Below are 26,918 nucleotides of genomic sequence, written 5' to 3' on the forward strand. Positions count from 1 at the left end.
TGATTTTGTTACATCTTGATCCTAAGTAAAGAATGAGGGGGAAAGGGAAGGAGGGAGTGGGGAGGGGAAAGGAAGGCTGGGGACAATTATTTCACATAATCAGAGCTCACAAGCAGATATTCTTAAAAGGAAGGAAGGAGGGGAATGGCTGAGACATGACTATTATTCTCACAGGAACCATACACATACACACACACACACACACACACACACACACACACACACACACACACACACTTTGTTGGGTTCATTTTGCTCACCAAGAAAATAAGAGGGAACTGGGAAAAGGGGCGAGGAGGAATTAAAGGGGAGGTTAAGGAAGGGGTGACTCCAGACAGAACGTGTTTTGATGCATAAAAAAGATCATTCCTTAATGTGGCAAAGAATGGGAATCTGAGGAGGTGCCCATAAAGTGGAAAATGCACAAAAAGTAGATCTATAAATAAGGGAATACTACTGTACTGAATTCTTATCAATGTGATGAGCATCAAAGCTTCCAGAGGAAGAATGAAACACATTATCCACTTCCTGCGTAGTAGTGAAGGACTCAAAATGGAGGAGAGGACAATTTCTTGGACATGGACAATGTAGATACCAGTTTTGACTGGCTATACATGTTTGCTGTTTTTATTTTTCTCACATTCTCTTTTCTTTAAGTTGAGGCAACTGGGGTTAAGTGACTTGCCCAGGGTCCCACAGCTAGGATGTGTTAAGTGTCTGAGACCAAATTTGAACTCAGGTCCTCTAGACTTTGGGGCTGGTGCTCTACCTACTGCACCACCCCTGCCCCAATTTTTCTTACATTCTCAGGTGAGGAGAGGGGCAGGGAGAAGGTCTATTTTGGCTGATCAGAAGAGACTATTTTAAAATTTGAAACAGGTTTAATTTTTTTTTTTTTTTTTCCCGTAGCAGAGATCGAAGCTGTGGATCCACAGGGAAGCTGGGTAGGGTGTGTGGTTAGAGGGGTGTGTCCTGGCATGGGGTCACCATTCCCCACCCCTTGAAGGTTCCAGGGTTCTTACAGGTTGTTGCTGCTGCTTTGGAGAGTGACCTCACACATCCTCTGATGGGGGAACCAGCACCCCCTAAAATTTCCACTTTTTGTATCTGCTCCCTTACAGAGGAGTTAAGGGATGCCTCTTGGTCTTTGGCTGTCTGAAACACTTTTGATTCCAATACTACTCTAATTGTATTATATATAAAGGAAGGAAGGATGGAAACAAGCATTTATTAAGCTCCAACTATGTGCCAGGCACAGTGCTAAGGGCTTTATAAATATTATCTCACAATAAGCCTGGGAGGTAGGTGTTATGAATATCCCCATTTTTGAGATGAGGAAACTGAGGCTCAAAGAGGGTGACTAGCCACTGTTCCCACAGCTGGTAAGTGACTGAGCCAGGCTCGAATGTCCATCCTTGTGGGCACTGAGACCCCCGGCAGCCTCTCACTACCAGGAGGATCACTGAAGACTCTCCACAGGAGAATGGGAAGGGAGGGGTTTCCCCTGACCTCGGTCTGCCAGGATTTCAGTGGTCTGGACCTGCCCTTCAGCAGTATAAGGTGGGGGCAGGTAGCATTTGATGGAACACTTTCTCCCATGGGAAGGGGCCTTGTCCAAGAGACTCCCTGATTGCCTCAGGATTCAGTGCTGCAATATGGCCGCCTGAGGGCTTAGGGAATGCCCACTGCGTGCTGGGCAGTGCCAGAGAGGTAATGGGAGCCTCTCTAGGGGCTTCCTGAGGGAGTGGGGCTGACCAGCCATCTCTGGCAGACTCTGCCCCCTGGGGCTGCCTCGGAGCTGAGGGACTCTGGGATGCGGCACCACAGTCCTCAGGCTGGGCTCTGCCGGGGGGAAGGGCCAGCCGGCCTTGACCCCTCCCAATGCTCCTAAAGGTGAGGGATATTGCTTGTGACTGTCTGTCTTCGGGCCATTTGGGTCCCCACACCCAGGCCTCTGGGCCCACCTGCAGGGACCCTGAGGGTCCAGATTTTTAAGGGTCCCATCTGGCTGCTATGCCTGGAGGAAGCTTCCTCACACTCTGAGGGCCTTGTGGAGAGTCTTCCCAATTTCCCCAAGCTTGGGAGTCACCACAAGGAGCTGGGGCCCCCTGCTTCTGGGACTCCTGCTAGGAGAGGCCGGGGCACAGCCCAGGCAGGGGCTGAGAAGCGCCCCGTGTGGGAGCTCTGGCTGTGACCGTGGGACCTCCTGGAGAGATCCAAACAGGGCTTAGGGGGTCCGGTGCCAGAGGAGGAGAGCTTCTAGCCCGGGCCCCCAGGGCCCCTTCTGGTCTGTGTCTCCCCAGAAGAGCTGAACGGGGTTTTGCATGTCATTGAATACCACAAGAAGGCGTACCTTGGCTTCCACGAGAGCCTGACCTTGTGGCAGGAAGATGGACGATGAGACATAGCAGGGCCCTAGGCCAGGTCAGTGGGCCGGCCTCCCAGAAGGCTCAAAGAGGGCTCCTGGCTGGGATGAGGGTGAGACCCTGAACCAGGCTCCTGCTGGCTCTGAGTTGGGCTGGGCAAGAGAAGAGCTGGTGATAAGATCACCCAGAGCCAGACAGGATCGGGGCAGGCAGATGGCTCTGCTGTGCCCAGGGGGCACCAGGCCGGCCTCAGACCCTGCTGGAGAAAGGTGAAGAAGAGACCCAGGCCCCTAGGGAGCCAAGATCCAGCCCCCCCCCCCCCCAGACCCCTGGTGCTAGAGATCCTTGGGAGTAAGGAACAGGCCTGGGCCTCGGAGCCCCAAGGGACCGGGGAGGCAGAGGCCACTGCTGCTGAGAGCTCAGGAAGCACAGGGAATGAGAGAAGAAGAGAGGTGCCTCCTCTGCCCCCTCTCCCCTCCACTGGATGGCTCCGAGGCACCCCTTCTGCCAGGGGCATGTCTGGGAGAAACAGACACCCCTCCCCCAACTCTGCGGACCCACTCTGCTGCTCCCTGCCCCCCCCCCCCCGGGTGCAGCACAGGGACGTTCCCTATTTTCCTCTCTTTGCCAAACATTGACCAGACTTCATGTCTTCAGCCTTATTTAAAAAATAAATTATCCCCCTTCCCTCCCTCCCCACCCACTCCGCATCCCCAAAATAAAATAAAATACAGCAAACACTGAGGGAAGAGACTTTCCCAGGAGCCCTCAAGGCCAGACCCTGCCAGCCCGCCAGGCAGGGCCCCCTAGTCCCAGCTAGGGCCTCAGCATTAGGCAGCCCCCCTCACTCCTGGGGAGGTCTCACTGAGGAAGGGCCTTTCAGGGCCAGGCAGAGCTCCCCAGTCCCAGGAAGATTTCAGACAGAGCCCCCAGTCCTAGGAAAGTGTCACAGCTCTAGGCAGAGCCCCCCAGTCCTAGGAAGGTTCCTCAGTTCCAGGCAGAGCCCCCAGTCCCAGGAGGGTTCTTCAGTTCCAGGCAAGGGCTCTTCTGGAGCAACGTCCTGCCTGAGTAGAAGGAGCTGGGCAGTGGAGGCTGGCACTGGTGCCCTTGGCTGGGCAGTTGCTCCCAGCCCCACAGGCCCCTTGGCACTTGCCCTCCAGAGGTTCCTTGTCCATCCATCAGAGCTTGGGCCCGGCGTTGTGAGGAGGCTGTGGTTTCCAGTGCCAAGTCTGGGCCTTCAGATGCCACTGGTGAGGTCGGTGATGACGTGGGCCTTCACCAGCTTCCGAAGGAACTCCTTCTCTCGCTGGATGTTGTGTGTCCAGGACTGGAAGGGAGGAAGCTTGATCAGCCATGCCGAGGCCCCCGCCCTGTCCCAGTCTGTCCCCGATCTCTGCCTGCCCCTCATGGGGGCAGCACCGGCTCAGCACCCCCACCAGACAACGGGCTCTGAGCCTGCCCTGGGGATGCTCCACATCCAGAGGCTAGCTGGCCCCAAGACCCAGAAGCCGGGCTGGGGGTGGAGGCCAAGAGGCCCTTCCTCGCATCAGGAGGTGGTGGGGCCGGCCCCGTGCCCACAGCCCGGCAGTACCTGATCCTCCTTCCCTGGGCCAGCTCTCCATTCGGCCCTTGCCGAAGGGCCTGGGGGCCGGGGGGGGGGGAGGCTGGCCCCTTAGAAGCGGGAAGGTGGGCCCTGGGACAAGGCCTTTGGCTTCCAGGTCTCCAGCCCTGGAGGGTCAGTGAGGTGCCCGGAGATGGCTGGCGCTGCCTAGGGACAGGGCTGGGGGCCGGGAATGGGCGCGGTGCTGGGGAGGATTTTTCTCATTTTTGAGATGATAGAAAACATGTTTATACCAGTTGCTTTTCCTGGGGGATGAAGACGCTGCTAACTCGGGGTGGGTGACGGAGCCCAGGCCCAGGATGCTCCCAGGAGGCTCTCAGGCCGGGCTGAGCTCATCGGGGGCGGGAGGGCAGGGACCTGTGGCTGCACGGAGCAGCCCGGTCATCCTGCGCATCGGCCTGCGGCGGGCCTCGGCCTGTGCTGCCACGTGGTTTCTGAACTGAGCTAAAACCTCTCTTCCCTTTTTCCTCTTTTCAGAAAGGCTGGATGGGGCTGGGATGGGTCTCCCTCACTGAGGGCGCAGGGTCGCTGTCCCCGACTGTGTCACCCACAGTGCGGCCCCCCCTCCCCGGTCACTCAGAAGGAGCCACGTCCCCCCGGGACAGGGAATCGCCACCTCCAAAGAAGTCTGGAAAGACCCCCCCGACACTCCCTGCACAGTGTCCCCCCCCCCTTCCCGCTCAGCCGGGCCCCAGCCCACTTCCGGCTGCCCCAGCTACCGGCCACCGCCTTCCAGGGCCCCAGCTGCCCCTGGTCACCCTGGCCAGAGGGGGGGCCCCAAAGAGCGGCTCCAACTCCAGCTCCTTCCCCCCTCTGGGCCTCGGTCTCCCTGCTGCAGCCCCGAGGGTCTCCAGGCTCTCCAGCCCAGAAGTTCTGAGGGTAGCCTGTGTGGATGACTCTGCAGGGTCACCCCAAGAACCCCGTGGATAAAAATCACCAGTCCCGTGGGCAAGAGCTGGGAGAGCGAGCCCTGAAGGTCCCTCCCCAATATTGGGAAAGGACTCTGAGAGACTTCTGAGAAGTTACGAATGCGGGAAAAGTGGCGCTCGCCCTCTGGCATCCACAGCGTGGCTGGGCCACAGACACCACAAACTCATCCCAGAAAAGGGGGCTGGACAAACCTCCGGAGGGGGGGCTCGCTGCTCCGGACAGGGGCCTGGGGGGGCTGATGGGGGGAAGGCAGAGGCACGGCCCCCCCTGAGCCCCCTCCCCTTCCCGCAGCCCGGGATTCCCTGAGTCTCCCTGGCTGCTGGTCACATGAACCTTGTGGCCACCGGTCTCCCTGCCCCGGAGGCCTCCGCCGTCTTGGACAGGTGAGGCTGAGTTTCTGAACCCCCGTGCGGGCCTGACATCTGTTCTGACTAAATCGGCTCCGGCCCGAGACCTCCTGCGGGTCAGTGGCCAGTCACCGAGAGGCAGCTCAGGGCCCAGGGGGCCGGCCCGGGGCCTTAGGCAGAGGAAGGTTCACAGGCCTGGCCCCCACGGGGGGAGGGGTTTGCAGCCCGGGGAAATCCCAGCCCCCGGTGGTCCCAGCCCCAGAACCCCCAGCCTCCCTCCTACCTCCTTGATGGCCGCCATGCGGACAGACTCGTAGTAATGCAGGGGGGCATTGGGCGAGCTCATGTCGTAGCCAAAGCCGGCCACTGCCACCTGGTCGCAGCTGTGCAAGGCCATGGTGACAGCCACGGTGCCCAGAGTCGGGATGTTCTGGGGAGGGGAGAGGGCCGGCTCAGAGCACGCCCGCCTGTAGGGGGCGCCCCCCTCCCTGCCTGCCCCAAACCCCCAGGGCCCCTGTAGAGAGGGCAGCAGGCTCCCTGGAGGACCGCAGGGGGAGAGGAGGGCCCAAATCCCTGTGGGGATGACTCTCTGCTGTGACTACTGGGTCCTGGCAACCCTGGAACAGTCTCCTTCCCTCCCTTGGCAAGAGACGGAGATCACAGCCAAAGGGGTGGGAGGACTCCCACAGTCCTCTGGGAGAAGTGGCGATAAAGAGAAAAAGAGGGAGAGGAGGCGACCGAGAGATGTGGGAGCTGGGCACGAACGGCCGGGAAATGTGGAGGCAGAGAGGGCAGGGAGGCTGCCTGGAGGGGCACAGAGGCCCGGGGGGGGGGGCAGGAGGGGTGTATTTGGGTCCCTGGCCCTCTGAGAAGAGCCATGAGCTAGCTGCTCAGGGGGAGACCCTCATCCACTCCCTGCCCGGGCCTGGGGCTCTGCAGCCCAGGGACCCTCTGCTCTCAAGGGGAATCCTTTGTTCCCCTGGACGCTGAAAGCCTCTTTCTAATCTTATCCAGAACATTGTGAGACGCCCTTTTGGGCTGCAAGATTGGAGGCCCAGAGAGAGGTAAGGGCTTGATGTGCTTATTTGGGGATCATCATTCCAAAGATGGCAAAGTGCTGTGGGAGCTTCTGCTGGGCCCGGCACCCGCCCCTCCTTCCAAGCTCCCGCTCCGGAGCCCTCCCCTCACTGAGCCCCCGGCCCAGTCAGGCTCCTTACCCCCCGGCCCATGAGGCCATGGTTGAAGGGGAGCCCGATGAAGCTGAAGGCGGCCTCCTGGATGAAGTAGGGGTTGAGGATTCGTATCTCAGGAGGCTCCTTGGGCACTCGCGTGGCCACCGACTTCCAGAAACCGTCTGAAGCGCTCTGTGGGGGAACGAGAGGCGTGAGTGGGAAGGGAGGGGGCCGCCATGGAGATTCCAGCCTCGCAGACGGAGCCGGGAGCCTGTGGGCCAAGAGCAGGAGCACGGATGGGCCTGGAGGGTGAGAGCCCTGGGAGGACAGGGCTGCAGGAGCGGGAGAGCACCAGCTTAACCAAGGGCGGGCTGCGGGTGAGCCCCGGGAGGGGGCGGCTGCCAGGGAAGAGCACGGGAATGGCGGGGAGTCCTCCGTGTGAGCGGGGATGTGGCAGAGGGAGGAGCAGAGGTGGGAATGGGGATGGTTCAGGGTCTGACTGGGGGTGAGCCAGCACTACAGGCGTGGGACCAGGGTGTGTTGATGATGGTCCAGTTTGAAAAGCCGGCTCTGGGCCAGTGCCACTGCGGACAAAGGGGCCCCGTGTCCATCCTGCCTCGGTGCCCGGGCTCGCCCCCGCCCTGCCTCCTCTGGGCCGGCCAGTCCTTCTGCTGCCGTGCGGCCCAGCCCCCTCCTCCCTCTGGCTCTCCTCGCCTGCCACTGCCTGGGGCGGGCTCTGTCTCTCCCACGCTAGCTCCCACTGCTGCTGCCTCGAGGAGCCGGGCACTGTCTCGCTCTCTCTATCTCGTCTGCTTCCTTGCTCAGCTTGGTCACTCTTTGCTAGAAGGAACCTAGGAAACGAAGACAGAGGGGTTAGGTGGCCTCCCTCGGCACCGCCCCGTCCTCTGCACTCAGGGCCTCCGGCCCCGTCACACGTGAGGACATTGCAGCGGGCGCCCTGCCAGGCTCCCCCAAGGCCGCAGTGGGAGCAGCCGTTGGTTACAGGCACACGTGGAAGCCCCGTGGGGCGGGGGAGAGACCGAGGACTCCCGGCTGCTCACGCCTGACCAGGGACAATGAGGAGGCGGGCTCCCGGGGAAATGAGCTCCGGGCTCGCCGGTCGCCCGCTCAAAGCACACGGAGCCACTGGGTGTGCGCCTCGTGGATCCATCCTGTGGGGGACCCTCGGGGGCTTCAGGTCAGGAAAAAGACACGAGCGGGCCTGGTGGGATCCTCAGGAACAGGGCAGAGTCTGCTCTGCCATTCTGCGAGCCCTGTGGGCCTCAGGTGCCTCCTCTGTGAAATGGGCATAACACAGCCGAGGGCAGCTATAGCCCGGGCCCGAGTCAGGAAGATCTGAATTCAGTCAGCCTCAGACGCTGACTGTGCATCCTTGGGCATGGGGTCACGGCGAGGCAGGGCGGCCCTGCAGCTGTGGGAATGACCTTCTGCGTGGAGGGTCACCGGGATCCTTCCTCTGCTCTGAACTTTTACCAGCGACTTGGATGAAGGTAACCAAATTTGTGGATTAAATTCAACAGTCTGACTCACTAAGCCTCCTACATGCCCCATGTTGTGCCCAGGGTGGTCCCAAGAGAAGGTCTTTCTTGTCCCTCTGCTCCTGCCCCGCCCCCCTCCATGCTGCAGCCTCCCTGCCCCCTCCACGTCTCCCTGCAGCCCTCCCCTCCAGCGGATTTCTCCTGGTTCTCCTCCCGCCCCTCTCAGTGCTCCTTCTGAGCCCTTTTGTTGGAGCCCCCAAAATGCTAATAAGCTTCTCCCTCCTGAGCCTTCTTTGAGGAGCCTTCAGGGAAATTCAGCTCCCCCCCCCACATCCCTAGCCAGACATCCTGGGTCCAGAGGAGGAGGAGGCCAGCTGCCTCCTTCTCACAGCCCCCACCCATCTTCCTCACCCTGCCCCCATCCTTGCTGCCCTCCCCCCGCTGCTCCAGCTCAGGACACCCTGACTCCCAGCCCGGCCTCCGGCTCTGCGGGATCTCGGCCCTTTCTGCTCCCAGCCACCCCAACACGGCATCTGGAAGGTTCTGCAGCCATTTCCCAGAACTCCCAACCCCTCTGCCCTCCCACAGCTCCTTCTCCCCCCCCCCCAACCTCTTCTGCATGCTCAGCAAAGCCCCATCCGCTCCCTGGCTCTCCCAGACCTCCCAGGCCATCCCTGAAGCACGAGGGCCGTCTGGGGTGGGACAGGTGAGCCTGGGAGCGGGAGGGCGCCCCCCATGGAGGTGGCCAGGCTGGGGCAGAGCCCTCCAGGCAGATGGCATGGCTGTTCCCGCTCCCGGTGATCCTGCTCTGGCCTTCTCTCCTCCCAGACCCCCCTCTAGGCTGCTCCCCTGCGGGCCACCTTTTCTCTCTGAACTGCCGCAGGCTCAGGCTCACACTTGGTCAAGACCCCTGGGCCTCCGTCAATGCCCACTATGTGCCAGGTTCTGCCAGGTGGGCATCCAGGTGCCAGGAACGAGAAGCCCTCTTCCCCCAAAGCCCCCATTCTAAGAGGAGCAGCAAGAAACCCAAATAATAACAGGGACAGCAGAAACTTATTTTGAATAAAGACATGCAAAGTAATTCAGGACCGGTTACTGGGGGGGGGTTCCTCTCTTTCTAAATCCCTATGTCCAGGAGCCTCTCCTCAGGTCTCGCCCTCCTGGCCCTCTCCGGGCCCCCCCTCCCCAGAGCCCACCTCAGCCCTCCTGCCTTCTCGCCCGCTGCTTTGCCGGCTCCTGGCTCCCATCGCCCTCCCTGACCTTGGAGGCCCCTGCCAGAAGGCTGTGGCCCAAACCCCTCAGGGATTTCACAGCCTCCTCTGGCTGGAAGGGTCGTTCTCCCCAGAGCCACCGGCCATGCGCCCAGCTCAGCCAGCACTTCCAGCCGGATGTCCCCTCAGAACGCACCCGTCTTCCCAGAAGCCCTTGCTGTCCACAGACTTCCCCGCTCGCCCTATGGGCCTCCTCCCCATGCCGTCCCGCCCTTTGGGCTGCAGCTTAAAGTCCGGCCTGACAGGCTGGGACGGAGTACAGCCAAGGAGGCCGGAGAATCTCGGGGCCCTGCCGGCCTAACAAGAAAGGCTCTGTCTGGGAGGAGGGACAGGAGAACATGGGCCGGCACAGGCACTGCAGGAGGGCTGGAGGCAGCTGCGGGCGCCCCAAGGACAAGAAAGAAGACCCGGGCCCAGGGAGAAGCCGCGATGAAGCCGGGGCCTCAGGCGTCCACGGACAGGAGGCCGGAAGAGCCGGAGGCCAGGAGAGCCGGAGGCCGGGAGGCAGACATCCCCGGGCCTTGGTGGGATGAGATCTGTCCTTGAAGGGGGCTCGGGAGTCACACACAGGAATAAAAGAAACAGGAGAGGGAAAGAAGGGGTGGGACCGAGGGTCACTGACTGGGGGGAGCAGAGCGGGGAAGCGGACAATATGTCTTTGGGAAGTAGCCACAGGGCCCCAAGGGCCACAGCGCCCGTCAAGCCTGGAGACACAGACGCACGGCACCCGGCTGCCTGGGGTTCCTCAGCTGCGAAATGGGAGAGCAACAGCAGCTATTTCCCAGAATTGGGAGGCTCAAATCAGTTACCATTTGTAAAGCGTTTAGCAGTGTCTGGTGCACAGCAGGTGCCCCTGCGCTCCAACGCACTGGGGCTTCACACCGCGCATCCACCTGGGGTCGATCCAGAGTACGTGAGAGCCAGAGAGCATTAACGACTGGGGTGACTGGGATCGGCTTGTGAAGGGGCCCCCGAGCCCGGCTTGGAACAGTGGAGGTGAAAAAGGAGGGCGCTCCAGGCAGGGGACCACCTTGCAAAGGCACAGCGAGGGGACACGGGGAAGAGCTTGCAGGCAGGCTGGCCTCGAGGGACAAGTGGGGCCGGGAGGGACTGGATTGCTCCCAATCATTTCATCCTTCTCCGGCGGAAGGACCAACGAGGGACAGTTCTGGGTCTGCTTTAGAAATGGAAATGAAGGAGAGAGAGAGCGCCATTGGGTCCAATGTGGGTCTGATTCTAAGAAGATAAGTGATGAGGGTAAATGAGCTTTCTGACATTTAGGCCCCAGAATTCAGTTTCCCAAGCACAAGGTGGTCAAGGCGCGGCTCGACAGAACTCTGAAAAGGATCTGGAGGGAGATGAGGGGTAGTGGACCAAAAGCTCAAGTGGAGTCAAGGGTATAACATGGCAGCCCCCAAACTTGGGCCACGCTAGGCTGCCCTGAGAAGAGCCCCCTTGTGCCCCCTGGCACAAGGCCGTGGGGCGGGGATGAACCAGGTCAGTTCTGCCCCAATCAGGACACAGACAGAGGAGGATGAGAACATTATAAAGTTCCCTAAACACTTGGAGAGTGTCCAGAGGGGAGGTGCAGGCCTGTGCAAAGCCTGGAGCCCGGGCCATATTAGGCCAAGGCAGAAGAACGGGGGAGGGGTGGCCTGGAGACTGGAGGGGTGTGAGAGCTGTCTACAAGGGTGGGGAGGAGGGCGTGAGCAGAGCGGAGACCTCAGCCACTGGGAAGGGCCAAGGGGGTCCCAGCCCTCCGGGGGGCACATGGCTGGCCCTTGGTCTGGAGGACAGTTTGGGGTGAGCTGCGTCTCAAGTCAGGGAATGAGGCCCTCAGTCCGTGGCACTTCCCTCACTGGGATTGTGGTTCTAAAGGCTCCGGTGCTTTCCATCTGCCCACTGACTTCCAGGGCCTGTTGGTCCTAAAACAGCCTTAGCCAGGCTTCTAGGGGGCGGAGCTCAGACTGGCAGGGACTAGGGGGCAAGGCTATGACTTCTCCCCTGCCTGGCAGGTGAACCTCACCTGGGCAGGCCTTCAGGACCGAGGAGCACCCTCTCTCACCCTGCCGCCCAGGTTCAGAGCCACACTCAGCCTTCAGACCCCCAGGACTCCCCTAGTCCCCCGGGGCCCCTGGTTGGGCAAAGCAGCTCCCAGACCTGGAGGCCCAGACCTGGGCTAGACCTGGGGCCCCGGGCAGGGCTTCCTGCTTGCTGAGTAGCTATTTAACAGACAGAAAGCCTCCCCCACGCCATCCCTCAATCCCTCCTCCCCAAGCAGTCTGCCTGTCGGGGGCTGAAGCTCCCAGGAGTAGGGGCAGGCTTGGGGCCTCCAAAGCAGCCCTCCTCACTCCGGCCTCCCCTGCGGGGATGGAGGGGGTCCGGGCTTCAGGCCTAAGTCTTTCAGCGGGACAAGTCAGCCAAGCAATAACACATTTTCTGTCCTGTGAGAATGGAATGAGGAATAATGGGTTCTGGGGGATGGGCTGGGGAGTACCAGGGCATCCTCTTCCTTCTCTGGTGGCTCACTGGCTGCTGGCAACGTCTCTGGGCAGAGTGATCGGGTCCTTAGCACCCCCCCCCCAGCTCTCCCCCATGTTAAGCTTCTATTTTCCTCCCGAGGATTTTCTCCACGTCTCCCTAGTCCTGCCCTGGGGTGCCCAGCAGGCCAAGTCTCTTCCCCCATAGGACAGTCCTCCCCATATCTGAAATCGGCTCTCATGCTTCCCTGAGTCTCCCTTCCTCTCCTTCCTTATCTCCTCCCCGGCTTTGCCCCTGGAACTTTGCCCCACTGTGGGTGAGCCCCCCTGGATCCTCCCTCACCAGCTTCTCAATGTCTCCCAAATCCTGCCCCAGAGAAATAAGCACAATGCTCCAGATGGGTTCTGAGGGCCGTCCCTCAGAGGATGATTCCCCCCCCCCATCAGACCTGGCAGCTCTGCCCAGGATCTCATGAGCCTCCCTGGTGCCACGATGAGATACCGCAGAGCCACCGCCCTGCTGCCAACCTCAGCCTGCTAGACAAGCGCGGGTTCTTGATGTATTGTTCCCGTCATGAGCTCTATTGGGGCTGTTCCCATGTGCTTGCTTCTGGCCTGCATCTGCTTTTGGGAAATCAAGGCTCCTTGGGCTGCCATCAGGGTTTTTAGACAATGATTTTCATCAAGACTATTTTTCTTTGTATCTTCAGAATTTCATTCCCACACACTCCCCGAGGTCCCCAGGGCTGCCCTCGGCTGCTGCTTTAGTGTGTGGGTCGCAGCTCCCCTTCCTCTGACCCAGCCCGTATAATCTGCTCTCCCCAAATCCAAGGCATATCCAGACTAGCCCCGGCTTTCTTCTCCTGCCCTACCACAAATTCTGTGAAGAGAAACAAATCACACTAAACATTTCCTCCCAAGATTCCTATCACTGTAAGCTTCAGCAAAACATTCTTTCTTGCTGCTGAGACTCAGATATGGAAGGCAAGCGAGCAAGTGGGAGCCGCTCCGCTTTCAGCAGAGAAGAGGCTTGTCCCCCCATCTCCGCTCTGCCACAGTGCTGGGCCCACACTCCTCCCCCTTCTCCTTTAGGACCCTTTGCTCGGGCCCTCCTATTGTTTCACTCATTCTCATGTCTTACCCTCTCTCTCTATCCCAGCCTCCAGTCTCCCATGTCCAACTCACCAGACAGCTGAAAGTGGATGTCCCAAAGACATCTGAACTCAGCAGGCCCAAAGAGGAACTCCTGATTTTTTCCCCTGCTCTAACTTTCCCTATGATCCTCAAAGGTGCCATCATCCTCCAGTCCCTAGGCTCAAAACCAGAGGTCATCTCCAGCCCCTCTCTTTTGCCCTCCAGATCAAATCTAGTACCACCATTATTTCTAGCTTCATGACATCTCTCCAATGCTCCCTTCCCTCATCTGAGGCTGCCTTGACATTGGCAGGGTCTCATCATCTCATACGGGGACTACTGCTGGGGGCAGGGGTCTGCCTGCCTTAAGTGTTTCCCCACTCCAGGTCATCCCCCACTTAGCTGGCAAAGGGCAGGTCCAACATGTCCCCCCAGCTCCGCTCAATAAGCATCAGGGAAAGAGGGAAAGACCTACATGTACAAAAATATTAAGAGCAGCTTTTTTGTGGCGGCAAAAAACTGGAAATTGGGTGGATGCCCATCAGGTGGGGAACAGCCGAATAAATTGAGGTCTACGTGCTATAAGAAATGAAGAAAAGGCATATTTCAGAAAAAATTGGAAGACTTCCATGAACTGATGCTGAGTGAAGTGAGCAGAACCAGGAGATCATTGTACACCGTTGTGCAATCATCAATTTCAATGGACTCTGCTCGTCTCAGCAAAACAATGATCCAAGACAGTTCCAAAAGACTCAGGATGGAAAATGCTGTCCACCTCCAGAGGCTTTGAAGGCAAACCAAAGCAGACCTTTTTCACTGTTTTGTTTTGTTTTTTCTTTCTCATGATTTTCCCCTTTTGTTCTGATTCTTTTTTCACAACATGACTAACCTGTAAATGTTTAATATGATTACACATTGTATAACTTGTATCAGATTGCTTGCTGATTTGGAGAGGGAGAAAGGAAAGGAAGGAAGGAGGAAAAAACGGAACTCAAAATCTTATAAATCTTTAAAAATACTTAGAAGAGGGAGCAGCTAGGTGGCGCAGTGGAGAGAGCACCAGCCTTGAATTCAGAAGGACCCGAGTTCAAATCTGCTCTCAGACACTTAACACTTCCTAGCTGTGTGACCCTGGGCAAGTCACTTAACCCCAGCCTCAGGAAAAAAAAATACTTAAAAGCGGATGTAGATTTAGAAGGAAAGATAACAAGCTCAGCCTTGCCTATATTGAATTGGAGGTAGAGATAGAGGATCTCAGTGGAGACGTTCTCAGAAAAGAAGTCAAGATTAAAGAAATAGAAACTAGGGAAGTCTAGCATCTCTCAGATTGATCTATTACGACGCGTCTCCCTAAACTTGTCATTTACCTGATTTAGTCTTTCCTTAGAATGGATGAGTAGTGAAAACTAAGAATATATTTTTATGTGAAAAAAGATTTTTCTAGGGGTTTAATCAAGGATAGAGAGAAGTAATGACCTCAAAATTCCTTTCTGTGGCTTTTTTCTGTATGTTCACACAGTAATCAACAAAGAAATTTCTGAGAAAACAAATGTGTACGTACAGTTAGATGATACGTTTCTGGGAATTTTGTTACAAGGATAAATAAAAAATAATGCTTAAAAAAAAGAAAGAAATGAGCAGGTGGATTTCAGAAAAACCTGGAAAGACTTCCATCAACTGCTTCTGAGTGAAGTGAGCAAAATCAGGGGAACATTGCACACAGTAACAGGATTAAGTGATGATCAGCTGTGATGAACCTAGTTCTCAGCAAGTCAGTGAGCTAAGACGATTCTAATAGACTTGAGAAGGAAAATAGATACCCAGAAAAAGAACTATGGAGTCTGAAGGCAGACCAAAGCATACTATTTTCACTTTTTGTTGTTTGGCTTTCCCCTTTCATTCTGTTTCTTCTTTCACAACATAACTAACATGGAAAAATTTCCATAATTGCACAGATATAACCTATATCAGACTGTTTGCCATCTTGGAGAGGGGGGGATAGAAGGGACGGAAAGAAAAAAATTTTGGAACTCAAAATCTTATAAAAATGAATGTTGAATTTTTACATTCAAAGGTACTGATAAAGGCCTCATTTCTAAAATATATAGAGGACTCTAATTTGTAAGAAATCAAGCCATTCTTCAGTTGATAAATGGTCACAGGATATGAACAGACAATTTTCAGATGATGAAATTGAAACTATCTCCACTCAAATGACAGGGTGTTCCAAATCACCATTGATCAGAAATACAAATTAAGACCACTCTGAGATACCACTACACACCTGTCAGATTGGCTAGAATGACAGGGAAAGGTAATATGGAATGTTGGAGGGGATGTGGGAAAACTGGGACACTGATACATTGTTGGTGGAATTGTGAAAGATCCAGCCATTCTGGAGAATCAAACTGTGTATACCCTTTGATCCAGCAGTGTCTTTACTTACAATGCGATCTTAAAGGAGGGAAAAGGACCCTCATGTGCAAAATGTTTGTGGCAGCCGTCTTTGTAGTGGCCAGAAACTGGAAACTAAGTGGATGCCCATCAGTTGGAGAATGGCTGAATAAACTGTGGTATATGAATATTATGGAATGTTATTGTTCTATAAGAAACAATTAGCAGGATGGTTTCAGAAAGGCCTGGAGAGACTTACAGGAACTGATGCTGAGGGAAGTGAATAGAATCAGGAGATCATTGTACACGGCAACAAGATTATGTGATGATCAACTCTGATGGATGTGGCTTTTTTTTTTTTTTTTTTTTAATTTAAACAATGAGGTAATTTACTCCAATTCCAATGGTCTTGTGATGGAGAGAGCCATCTGCATCCAGAGAGAGGATTGTGGGAACTGATTGTAGATCACAACATATCATTTTCATGGTTTTTGGTTGTCGTTTGCTTGCATTTTTTTCTTTTAGATCCAATTTTTCTTGTGCAGCATGATATTTGTGGAAATATGAATAGAAGAATTGCACAGGCTTAACATATATTGGATTACTTGTTGTCTAGGCGAGAAGGTGGGGAGAGGAAAGAGAGAAAAAAATTGGAACACAAGGTTTTACAAGGGTGAATGTTGAAAACTATTTAAAAAATAAAAAGCTATTATTTAAAATGAAAAAATAAACTATAATGTCAAAAAATGTTGAAAACTATCTTTACAAGTAATTAGAAAAAATAAAATACTGTTTGAAAAAAAGAAAAGCCCCAGAGGCTCCCATCACTCCCAAGATCAAACACAAAATCTTCTGCTCTCCCTAATGCGGCTTCTTCCTTTCTTTCTGGCCTTCTTACACCTTCTTCTCTGCTGTGTTCTATGACGCGGGGCTCCTTGCGGCTCCTTTGACTGCGGGCATTTTTTCTGGCTGCCCCTGTGTGCAGAATGCTCTGCCTCCTCGTCTCTGCTTCCTGCTCCCCCTGCAAGGCCACCTTCCACAGGAAGTGCTTCCTCCTCCAAGCCAGGCGCTCCTAAGCTTGTCTGGCCTTCATGGCTTGCATGGGGCTCTCCCTAGGGGGTTGTCGGCTCGACACCAGAGCAGGACCTGCCTTCTGCCTCCTCTGTATCCCCAGTGCCCAGCACAGCGCCGGAATGCGACTGATTCATCTGTCTCCTCCTCCTGCCCGGTGGTGTTTAGTCTCCTCTGATGCCGACTGCTTCTATTTCCACTGACCGGTCCAGGCTACTCTCTGCCTCTGGTCCCTGGTTCTCCTCCCATAAGTGCATTTCTTAAGTCCTCCCTCTCCAGGCATTAAAAGCCCATCCTGTTTCCTGTGCATAAAGTGCGTGCTCCAGGTTAATACTTCTCATCCCCTCAGTCTCAGGAACTACTGGGAAATCAAATCTGCCTCCTGGCCTCAAGATTTCCTGTTTGTCGCACTTTGGGCCTCGTACTTTGGGCCTCAGGATGCGGACACAACGGCCGGCTGTGGCTCCTTTCCCAGGGGTGAGCCCTTAAGTTTCTGGGCATCTCTGCTGCTGTGATTCACCTCGTTGCACCCTCGCTGCTCTCTGGGCTACGTCTGAGACGCCAGCGATCTTCTCCTTCCAGTGGAAGCCTTTTTCTTAGTGCGAGACCCCCAACAAAGCGTATTTTCAGTCCTTCAAGCTATTCTCCCTCCCTGGCCAGGAGGCCGTGGCTCCCAGAGACCCGAGTCCCATTGTAAGCCTCCAGCTCCTCACCGCTCCATCCTGGCTGTCTCTTTGGAGCCCTTGCCCCCATCTCTCCTTCCTCTCAGCCAGACTCCCAGAAGAAGCTGGTCCCGCTCCCTGCCTCTCGCACGCAGCCTCAGACCCATCCTCGGAGACACTGCCCCCTCCAGAGTCATCGGCCATCCCCTAACTGCTGGATCTGATGAACGTTTCCCCCTCCTGATCCCTCCCTGGACTTTGTGACGCGGCTCCCCTGACATCCCTAGCCTGAGACTTCTCCTCCCTCCCATCTGCTCCCATGGGTGCTGATCCTTGAGGACTCCATCCTGTCTCCCCAGTCTAGGGCTGACCCTTCCTGACCCCCAGGAAGTCCACATCACAAACCATCTAGCGGACATCTCCACCTGATAGCCTGGGCATCCCAACCAAGGCCTCGACCCTTGCCGCTGCCCTCTCCACACTATGCACGCACACACACACACCTCCCTGCCCACCCCCACCTGGATGCCGCAGTAGCTCCCTAACTGGCCTCCCAGCCTCCAGCTTCTCCCAGCCTCCCTCTGCACAACTGGTCCTTTCCTTCCTAAAGTTCAGGCCTGACCCCCGCCTGATCGGGGAGCTCCAGGGGCTTCCTGGGCCAGACTCCTCTGGCTGAGAGTAAAGCCTCCGGCCGCCTGACTCCAGGCACATTAGGCTCCTCTGTGCACTCTGTGGCACCCTGGGCAGTGCAGCGGGTACAGTGCCAGTCCTGGAGTCCTCAGACACTGACTGGCCAGAGAGCCCGGGCCCTTGCCCCTGACTGTGAGCAACAATAATCTAAGCCCGAATGTGCAGGTCGCTGGGAGGCCCAGGGCCTGGCACAGAGGCTTGGGGGGGCTGCTGGTTGCCAGGACTCTGCTCCTCCGGCTTCCTTCCAGTTGGGAGGGAGAGAAAGCTCCTCGGTCCCTTCTGTCAGTGTGAGTCATCCCTGTGGGTGGCAGGTGCTCGTGTGAGCATCTGGGGGAGCAGGGAGCAGCCTCTCTCTCTCGCCCACGAGAGTCCTGACAAGGCCGCTGCCCGCGGGCTCGCGCTGATTAGAACTGCGGTCACACGGGATGAGAAGCCTGGAGGGAGGTGAGGAGGAGGAGGGCTGGCAGCCCAGGAAGCAGCAGCCCCACCTTGGCAAGGGGCAGAGATGCCCACCTCGCCCCCCATGGTGACGTTTCCTGGGAAACTTAACTGACACAGAGCAGAGACAATGTCCTGGAGGCTGGGCAGAGACCCAGGGCAGTGTGGGAACGGGAAGACGGCAGGGTGGGGGCCGGCCAGCCTCAGCCTCCCCGTCCCCAGCCACGCCTCCAGGATGACAAGCCCCATCAGAACAAGGCACAGCAATAGACAGAGGCAGGGACCCCCAGCCTGGGTGGGAGCAGGGCCAAGGTGAGGGGTCCCTAAGGGCATCACTGGGGCTTCTTCTCACCCTCCACCATCGCCCACAAGGAGGGAGGACGGGCCGCCCTCACGGGGCTGACCTCCACAGCAAAAGCTTGTGCAAGGCCAGGACGGCCCCCTGGGGAAGGTGGGGCCCACCGGCAAGAGCTGAGTTCAGATCCTATCTCAGACCCCTACAAGCTGGGAGACCCTCAGTCACCCCATCTGTAAAATGGGATAGCGCCTACTTTCCAAAGTCTTTGTGAGTATGAAACGGCCAAGAGCTCGCCAGCCACAGAGCCCTGTGATAAGTCACAGAGACCAGGCTCCCTCGCCGCACCCCCTTGGACAACTTGAGTTGCTCCTCTAACCCCTCCCTCGGGGCACCCTAACACCCGGGGCCGGCCGGCCTCCTGACGCAGGGAGGGCTCGGGGTCATTTCCCACAGCTCACACGGTCCCAGGCCTCCGACGTCCCGTGCATGAGCCCACCCCGGGCAGAGGGACCTCAGAGGGCACGAGGGCCAGGCTCACCACTTTCTCCTTGTAGACGATGTACTTGAGCCACTTGAAGTCCTGCCACTTGAACCCGGCCAGGACAAAGAGAGAGTCCTTCTCGTACTCCTCCGGCCGCTGCATGGCCCCCTCGGGATACGTGATGCGCAGGGTGGTCTTGCCCCCAACATCCTTCTCAAAGCCCTTCACGGGAGCCGAGTTCAGCCTGGCGAGGTGGAGAAGGACTTGGTCCCCGAGCCCGGCCGCCTGCGCCCCCCTTTGCCGCCGGGCCCCCGCTCACCTCACCACAATGTCGTAGTCGTCGATCCGCGCGCCCAAGGACTTGTTGGCGAGGACGCCTCCATTCCCTACGATGATGCAGCGGCGGCAGCTGAGGCTGGGGGGGAACAGCAGAGGCCCCTCGGGTTGGGATGGGCCCAGAACGCAGGCGACAGCGGGGCCTCCCAAGCTTCCCGAGGCCTCCTGTCTGCCCGGCCTAGTGCCGGTGTCACTCGGGCTCCCGTCCGCCAGGGAGCAGAAGAGCCAGTCGGGGGCTCACCCTGCCCCGAGAGCTCCGTGCCTGGGGGGGAGCCTGGGGCCGGGAGGCGGCGTCTCCGGCTGCTCCGAGGGCCCTGCTCTAAGGGTCGGGGTCTGTCCCACTGCGTGGGGGGAGAGGGGGACCAAAGTGGGGGAGCAGTGGGGGGGAGGAGGAGGAAAGAGAGGGGAGGATGAGGGGGCGACCTGTAGGGAGGGACATGGCTGCACAGGGGGCTCCCTGAGTGATGGAGATTTAGAGGCAGGGGCAGCCCTGGCAGGAACAAGGAGCCGGGGGGGGGGGGTCCTACAAATAGAGCTGCTGCAGAGCAGAGGATGAGGGGAAGGGGCTAGGGAGGCCAGGCAGCTCCTTGGGAGGCTTTGGGTCGGTTGAGGGGCTTCTGGGTGCTTTCCCACCTGAGAGCTGTGACCAAGGGAAGGAGGCGGCAGAAGGGAGTGGAGGCTGAGGGGAGGGGGCCTTCTCTCTGACACTCCTGAGGGCCCTTACCTGTCCAGGGCGGGGGTCAGGCGGTACTCTTTGGTGGCTGACAGGATGGCTTTGATCAGGTTATCTGTGGGACCGAGAGGGCGGGTTCAGAAGGCGGTCTGACCCGGGAAAGATGGCCGGAGGCTTCACTAGGTAACTCCAGCTGAGGTCCCTGGGGAGCGGGCCCCTGGGTCTGAGGCTGGGGGCCGGACTCTGCTTTATGTGGGGGGGCCCTAATGTCCCTGCCAGCATCATCCCCAGAGAGGGGCTGCCCGGGGGGGAGGGGGGGGCACTGTGAGTTCTCACCCGCCTCACCCCAGGGGGCAGCCCCAGTCCCAGCTGTCAGCACAGCCTGCAGGGCTGTATCTCATTGGTCCTGGCTGTGGAGGCGGGACTGCGGGCTTCCTCCCAGATCACTTCCCGGTACCATCCCAGCCCTCCCTGGGCCCTTCTGGGCTGCAGCTCTGGGCCCGTACCCCGCTGAAGGGCAGGCCAGAGCCAGGGCCTTCCTTCCACATGTGGGCAGGATGGCTCCCCGGCCCCTCCCCCCACCTCTGGGATCGGGGCTTACACACTATGCTCGCCCATGAAAGGGCGTGTGTGTGAGTGACCTCCAGGGCTTCTACAAGTGTCGGGGGGACACATGTTTAACGACATGCGTGGGAAAACCTGCAGCCCTCTGGTCCCGGCCCTCTCTACGGAGGCTCCAATGAGGTGCCCGGGGTGGGGGGCCCCTGCGCAGGCTCTCACAGCCTCCGATGCTCTCCCTGCCCATGTCCCCGTTTCCCATGAGGCAAGGCTGCCTCCCTGCCCGGCTCCCCTCCCACGGTGCAGGGTGAGCTCCCCGGGCCGGGGCCTCTGTCTCCCGCGGGGCTGCCACAAGGCGGGGCCTCTAACAGACACTTGGGCCGAGGTCTGGCCTCTCATCCCCAGCGGGGCCCCCTTCCCCGGGACCAGCGCCTGGGCGCAGGAGCCCACCTGCTGCCCCCTTGGATGCCCGGCCTGGCCCCCGTCCTACCTTGACCTTTGATTCCAAAGGGTGGCACGAAGTCTCGGATGCGGGCCCACTTGCGGAAGGAGTCATCCAAGAACATGGGGGCGGGCCTGGAGAATCTGGGGAAAGAGCCCAGGGAGCCCAGTCAGCCCTCGGGGAGACCCGGACCTCTCCTCCCGGGTCGGGAGCTTCTCTCGGACATGCTAGCAGGCGGGAAGGGGAAAGGCCGACCCAGGCACGGTCAGCAAAGGGAAAGGACGGGCCCTGGGCGGAGCCGACAGGCAGCCTGAGGCCTCAGAGAACGGAGAGCTGAGCCGGCCTCTCATTTCACAGATGGGAAAACTGAGGAAGACGGGGAGGAGGGAGGGCCAAGCAAGCACTCTCACACGGTGCAGGACCTGCCACGTAGAAACACCCTCCATGCTGTGTGATGCCGGCTCAGGGGATGAGAAAGGCGGCAGGCGAGCCTGGCCGCCTGCCCATGGCCACCCTGTCCGGTGCCAAATAGGGCAGCCCTCCCACTCCTTTCTGCTGGGTGGCTCTCTACAGCGGTCATCATCCCTGGCACAGGACCCAGTGCCAGTGGGCACCTCAGAGGTGCCTGGCCCCTGCAGTGGGCAGCTCACCCCTGCCCGAGGCAGCACTGGGGACAGAGCTTGCAGAGCACTTCACGTGTCCGGTCACAGCAGGGCCTCCTGATGGGAGGAACGCAGGTGCTATTAGCCCCATTCTACAGATGTGGCCACTGAGGCACGCCCTCCTGCTGGGCGGTGCCAGAGGCAGGATGTCCCTGGACCCCGGCCCTGTATTTCTCCTCACTGCCTGTGAGACCTGATGGGAATGTTCTTGTTCACTCTGAAAGCTCCTTCCCTGCTGCTTTGGGGGGGGTTTACTGCAGTGACCCTTCCGCTGCTCCCAATGGCCTCTGGGACAAATCTACAGGCAGGATCCCGGAACAGCTCCCCCTTGGCTCCCCCAGAAGCCGCGTGGAGCCGAGCTGGGCTTTGCAGGGGCAGGATGCCTGGCCCAGGGAGAGCTCGGCAGCTGCTAACGGGTGACCCACCTTCCCCGCCAGGGTCCCTGCTCCCCCGGGCTGAGAATGGGGGTCTGGCTGGGATCTCCGGGGATGGGGATGGGGACGGCGCGCTGGCTGCTCCCGCATGGCACAGAGCGAGCATTTGCTGGATCGCGCAGCTGAGCGCAGGTGACTGAACAAGAGCCTCCCCCCCATTGGAGGCTGCCTCGGGTGTGAGACTCGGAGAGATGCTGGGACCCTAAATGCAGCAGGAATGTTCTATGCGGCAAAGCTGCCCTTCCTAAAGGGGGCAGCGCGAGAGTGGGCAGCGCGGGTCATTGCGCACAGCTGGGACGAAGGGATTATTCAGAACTTCCCCCAAATGTTCCAGGTTTTAATGCCCAAGTATTAATTTCCTGAGTTTGGGGTTCCTGTTTTTACATGCTTTGAGTCTTTGTCCATGTCTGCTCAGAAAGCTTTTGTGTTTTGTGCTTTTTTCCCTGAGAAAGAAACAAACAGCTGCCCTCCAATGTACAGGAAGTGCCACCCCCCCCAGCTCCCCACACATGCTCCAGATCTGGGGAGGGCCCGGGCAGGGGCCAGATCCCCTTCTTTGGGATTTCCTTGGGTCTTCGGGGTAGGGGCAGGCCTTCCTGGGCAGAAGGAAGTCAGGGTGCCCAGGGCCACCCGAAGACCTCCAGGGCAGAGGTGGCTCTGGAAGCCTGACTCGGGCCTGGCCTGGGCAGCTCCCCAGGGAGAGAGACTTAGGGCAGCTTCCTCGCTTGGCCCCCTGAGGCAGGACCCTGATGAGCGCCCCCAGTGGAGGAGAGGGGAGAAAGACTCGGATCCCGGCTCTCGGCCCTGGAGGAGCGGGCGTGGGGCAGAGCAGCTGTGAAGTCAGAGGCAGACAAGCCCCAGCCAGCCCAGGTGGAAGGCCGGACCAGGATCCCGAGCACAATGAGGCAGCGATCACATTTCCTAAGGGGGCTGGGGGTGTGTGCAGATATCGGGCCCTCAGCCTGTGGACACCAGGTGTTCAGGCGTGCCCAGGGCTTTACAGGGTCAGTCTGGGAGGGCAGGTGCGCCAGGCCCTTGGCGCTCATGCTCAATGTCCCCAGGCCCGGGGGTGCCTGCAGCTGGATCTGCAGGAGGACACGGGCCAAGAGCGGGCACGAGATGAGGTGAACCTGAGTTCTCCATGCCACCAATCTGCCCTCACGTGCCCACTGCCTGGCCCTGGCTCAAGTCTGGGCTCCTGAGAGAAGCGCTGGGAACCCCAGTGCCTCCCACTGCCTCCTCTATCTCATGGAGCCAGCCCCTCTGCCACGAGGGAGGAGGGCCTTAGAGGGGCTCCGGACCCCCACGGGCCCAGAGCAGCTAGGCCTGGGCAATGATGGAAGGGTGACCCATCCTGCAGGCCGGGTCATCATCACGGTGCCATAGCCTGCCCCCACTGTCTACACGAGTCCCCCTGCTTTTTTCTCCCTTCCCCCTCCTTTAAGTAGAAACAGACAGGAAGGTGCCATCTCCGTGGGACTCCAATCCTATCGAGTAGTTTTTGTTCGGGTGGGTAACCTGAGAGAGGGGAAGATAGAAGAGGGACAGTGCAGGTCCCTTGCAGGGGGCTCGGCTCCGAGCACTAGATGAGAAGCCAAAACAGTCTGTCCCTGGCCCATTCGGGCTGCTGGGCCCTCAGCTGCCCCACCTGCCTGCTCTGCTAGGGTGAACTTCATCCTTCCCCTCCCCCCCTGCTGTCTGTGCCCAGGGCCCGGCCCCGGCAGAACCAGGAGAGCATCCACGTCCATGGGCACGGAGAAGATGCTCCCGGGGAGAGGCCACGTTAAGGCTTGCAAAGAACTTTACAGGCTTTAGCCCACTGGCAGGTTTTGAGATTGCACTGCATAAAGATCAGATGAAGGAGCGGAGTTTGTTGGCTTAAAGAACAGACAAGGCTGTTCTCTCTTGTTTCATTTTGTTTTTGTTTTTTTTTTTCATTTTGTATTTTCTGTTTAAATAAAAAAAAAAAAAGAAAGAAAAGAGCGAAAATACAAGCCCTAATCCAAGCACTGAGGAGACAAGAGAGCTAGTCCCTGGCCTTAAGGAACCTAAATTCTAATGGAAAGAAACAAGTACCAGGAGCTGAAAGAGACAGCGCAGGTTGGCAAAGTCTGGAGAATCAGAAGCAGAGGGAGGAAAGGAAGAGAATAATCATTTATATAGCACCTGCTGTGTGCCAGGCACTCTGCTAAGTGGCAAATATTGTCTCATTTGATCCTCACAACAACCTTGGGAAGGAGGGGTCAGCACCCCCATTTTACAGTTAAGGAAACTGAGGTAGAGATTAAGTGACTTCTGGGCAGCTAAAAGCACACAGGTAGCCACCATCGGAGGTTGGTCATTGCCGGGGCCTGGGAGATCAGGACCATCAGCCAAGGAAGGTCCCCAGGGCAGACCAGGGACAATGTCAGCTCCTTTGCTTCTCGGAGGAAGGAGAAACGTGTAAAAAGCCCAGGGACAGGAGGATTCATCAATAAGCCCTGAGCCCCCTGCCCACTCTCGGCCTCCAGCCCAGTCATCTTTTCAGCATTGGCACGAGCTCTGGCCTCCAAAGCATGACACTCCCTCCCTCGGGCTGCAGGACGTCCCGAAGCCTTGTAAAAGCAACAAGGCCTTGACAAGCTGAGCCCAGCTCAGACCCCCACAGGAGAGGGGCTGCCATGGACCAGGCAAAGGCCCCAGTCTTCTCCCTGCTCTCTCCTAACCTCCCGGTTCCCTCTGTGCTGCCTGAAAACTGCCCCGTCTGGCCTATTTTTAAAATAATGCTCTCGCTCCTCAAACTACTATCTGTATACCTCTTCCCTCTTGGAAGAGCTGTCTACACGGATGTTCCAACTTCCTCAACTTTTTGCAATCTGGTTTTTGGTCCATTGCCCAACTAAAACCGCCTTCTTCAAAGTTACAGTGATCCTTCACGTGTCAAATATGGTTTTCCCATGTCCCCTGCGGTGTTTACCACTGTTGCCTGCAGGCCCCTCCTGTCTGCTCTCTCTAGTTTTTCAGGACACTTAGATCTCAAAGAGGCAGGATATACACTCTGGCCCGCATTCCAGGCTTGGAACGCTCTCCTTCCCCACCATTTAGAATCCTTCCCTTCCTTCTTCTGAGTGGATTCCGCCCTCGCCCATATGCTCATGGCTTTCCTCCCAAACTGCATCTTTATTTCGTGGTTACTTCACAAACTGTGATCACTGAGTCTTTTTGTTCTGCACAGACATCCAACTATCTATCCTGGGTCCCGAGTGAGCTTCAGGAAGGCAGAGTTGCCTGGCACAGAGTAATCAGACACTTAATAAGTGTTCAGTGATTGACTAATTGGGCCTGGTCAGAGCTGGGGCCCTCCATGTCCCTGAGGCTGCAGGACTTTGGCAGTGAAAGTCACCTTCCCAGAGGCCTCTGCCTCAGTTGGAACTTCAGAAACTGCACTGGACCGTGTATTGGAAGAAGGACACTGAAAAGACAGAAGGGGCAGGTCACGAAGAAGCGGGGGCAACTGAACAACAAGCTCAGGACAGAGAAGGGTCTCCAAAGTCACATTCCTTGGGAACCTGTTAAAGAGGCAGAGAAATAGCTTCAATTCTGAAGAGCTTCTTTGGCTCTAAAGGGCAGAACCAGCAATGGTGGAGGAATTTCCGGAGGCAAATCTGTGCTAGAAAGGTCTAAGCATGAGATTCATCCCAGAGTGGGAAGGGAAGCTGGGAAGGGAATGAGCGTGCCCTCACTGGAGGACTTCAAGGGATGGCTGGAGATTCCCACTTGAAGTGCTATAGCTGAAGCCCTTTCCAGCACTAGTATGGGAATCTCTGAGTCCATCTGGCTCCTTTTCCTGGCCCCCTCTTCCCGGCTGGGGCCCCTGGGAGCTTTGCATCATCTCTGGGGAGATCACCGGGTAGCCAGGGTGCCGCTGCCAGGCTCCCTTGTCATGGTGCCCAGGGCTCCACCTGCACGGAGGGAGCATTCCAGGAGGCCAAGACATTTGCATGAATCCCTGTACATTTGCATCTTGTGGAAATTTCTCAGGCAGTGTCACGCTAGTTGCATCACCCAGGCTTCTGGAGGCCTGGGGCCTCTCACAAATGGGGAAATGAGGAAACACACGCTGACAGCTGGGCAGAGCCAACGTGCCAGCAGGAGCATCACCCTCTTGTTGATTTCCAGGCCCTCCTGCCCGGGGCCCTCATGTGATTCCCTTCCCATCCAGGCCTCGGCTCCTGTGCAGGTAAATTTCTAGTCAGCAGAGTCGGCATCAGCCCTTGTCAGAAAGGGGGACCACAGCCCTGGGGCCCTCCGGAGAGGCCCAAAGGACCCGAGATCTCTGCCTCTCTTCTGTCACCCCCTTCCCCAGGACCAAGGGCTGCCCCCTGCTGCCCAGTGGCATCTCCCTCAGACAGACTTGAAGACTTTGTTGTAAAAGAAAAGGAAGGAGAAACTGAACAAACCATCATGAGCTCCTAGAACCAGGTGGATTCACAAGCGACGTCTACCAAACAAACATTTAAAGACCAATACCTCAGAAACTTTGAAAAAAGAGCTAAGAAATCCTACCAAATTTTTTTTTATGACAGAAATATAGTGCTGATACCTAAACCAAGGGAAAGCAAAAATGGAGAAAGAAAACTATAGACCAATTTTCCTATGAATACTGATGCCAAAAATTTAAATGAAATACTAGCAAGGAGATTATAACAATATATCACACACTATGATCAAGCAGGAATTGTACCAGAAATTCAGGGCTGATTCAATATTGAGAAAACTATCAACATAATTGACCATATCAATAAAAAGACAGCAGAAGTCATGATTATCTAAAAGATGTAGAAAAGGTTTTTGGCAAAATATAGCACTCATTAATTAGTAAAAATACTGGAAGTATAGGAATAAATAGAGCTTTCCTTTAAATGATAAGTAGAATCTATTCAAAACCATCAGGAAGCATTATCTGTAATGGAAATAAAC

At 57.2% G+C, this 26,918-nt stretch overlaps 1 protein-coding gene across 7 annotated transcripts in view; it reads right to left on the bottom strand.

Annotated features, from left to right (window-relative positions):
* Positions 1 to 1,209: 1,209 nt before the first annotated feature.
* Positions 1,210 to 26,918, bottom strand: part of ST3GAL3 (ST3 beta-galactoside alpha-2,3-sialyltransferase 3) — a 128,428-nt gene continuing 102,719 nt past the window's right edge. For 6 of the 7 annotated variants that reach the window (XM_074266163.1, XM_074266160.1, XM_074266161.1 and 3 more), the window contains 7 exons: positions 20,912 to 21,006; positions 19,915 to 19,978; positions 19,174 to 19,269; positions 18,912 to 19,098; positions 6,482 to 6,628; positions 5,548 to 5,694; positions 3,021 to 3,693 (listed from right to left, as the gene is read on the bottom strand). In XM_074266163.1, the coding sequence (XP_074122264.1) occupies positions 3,604 to 3,693; positions 5,548 to 5,694; positions 6,482 to 6,628; positions 18,912 to 19,098; positions 19,174 to 19,269; positions 19,915 to 19,978; positions 20,912 to 21,006 (826 nt within the window). In that variant the 3' untranslated portion in view covers positions 3,021 to 3,603. Of the gene's footprint in view, positions 3,694 to 5,547; positions 5,695 to 6,481; positions 6,629 to 18,911; positions 19,099 to 19,173; positions 19,270 to 19,914; positions 19,979 to 20,911; positions 21,007 to 26,918 lie in introns of all 7 variants that reach the window. The other variant, XM_074266157.1, reaches the window with a different exon arrangement.

Source organism: Sminthopsis crassicaudata, chromosome 4 (assembly GCF_048593235.1).
Source record: "Sminthopsis crassicaudata isolate SCR6 chromosome 4, ASM4859323v1, whole genome shotgun sequence".
NCBI lineage: Eukaryota > Metazoa > Chordata > Mammalia > Dasyuromorphia > Dasyuridae > Sminthopsis > Sminthopsis crassicaudata.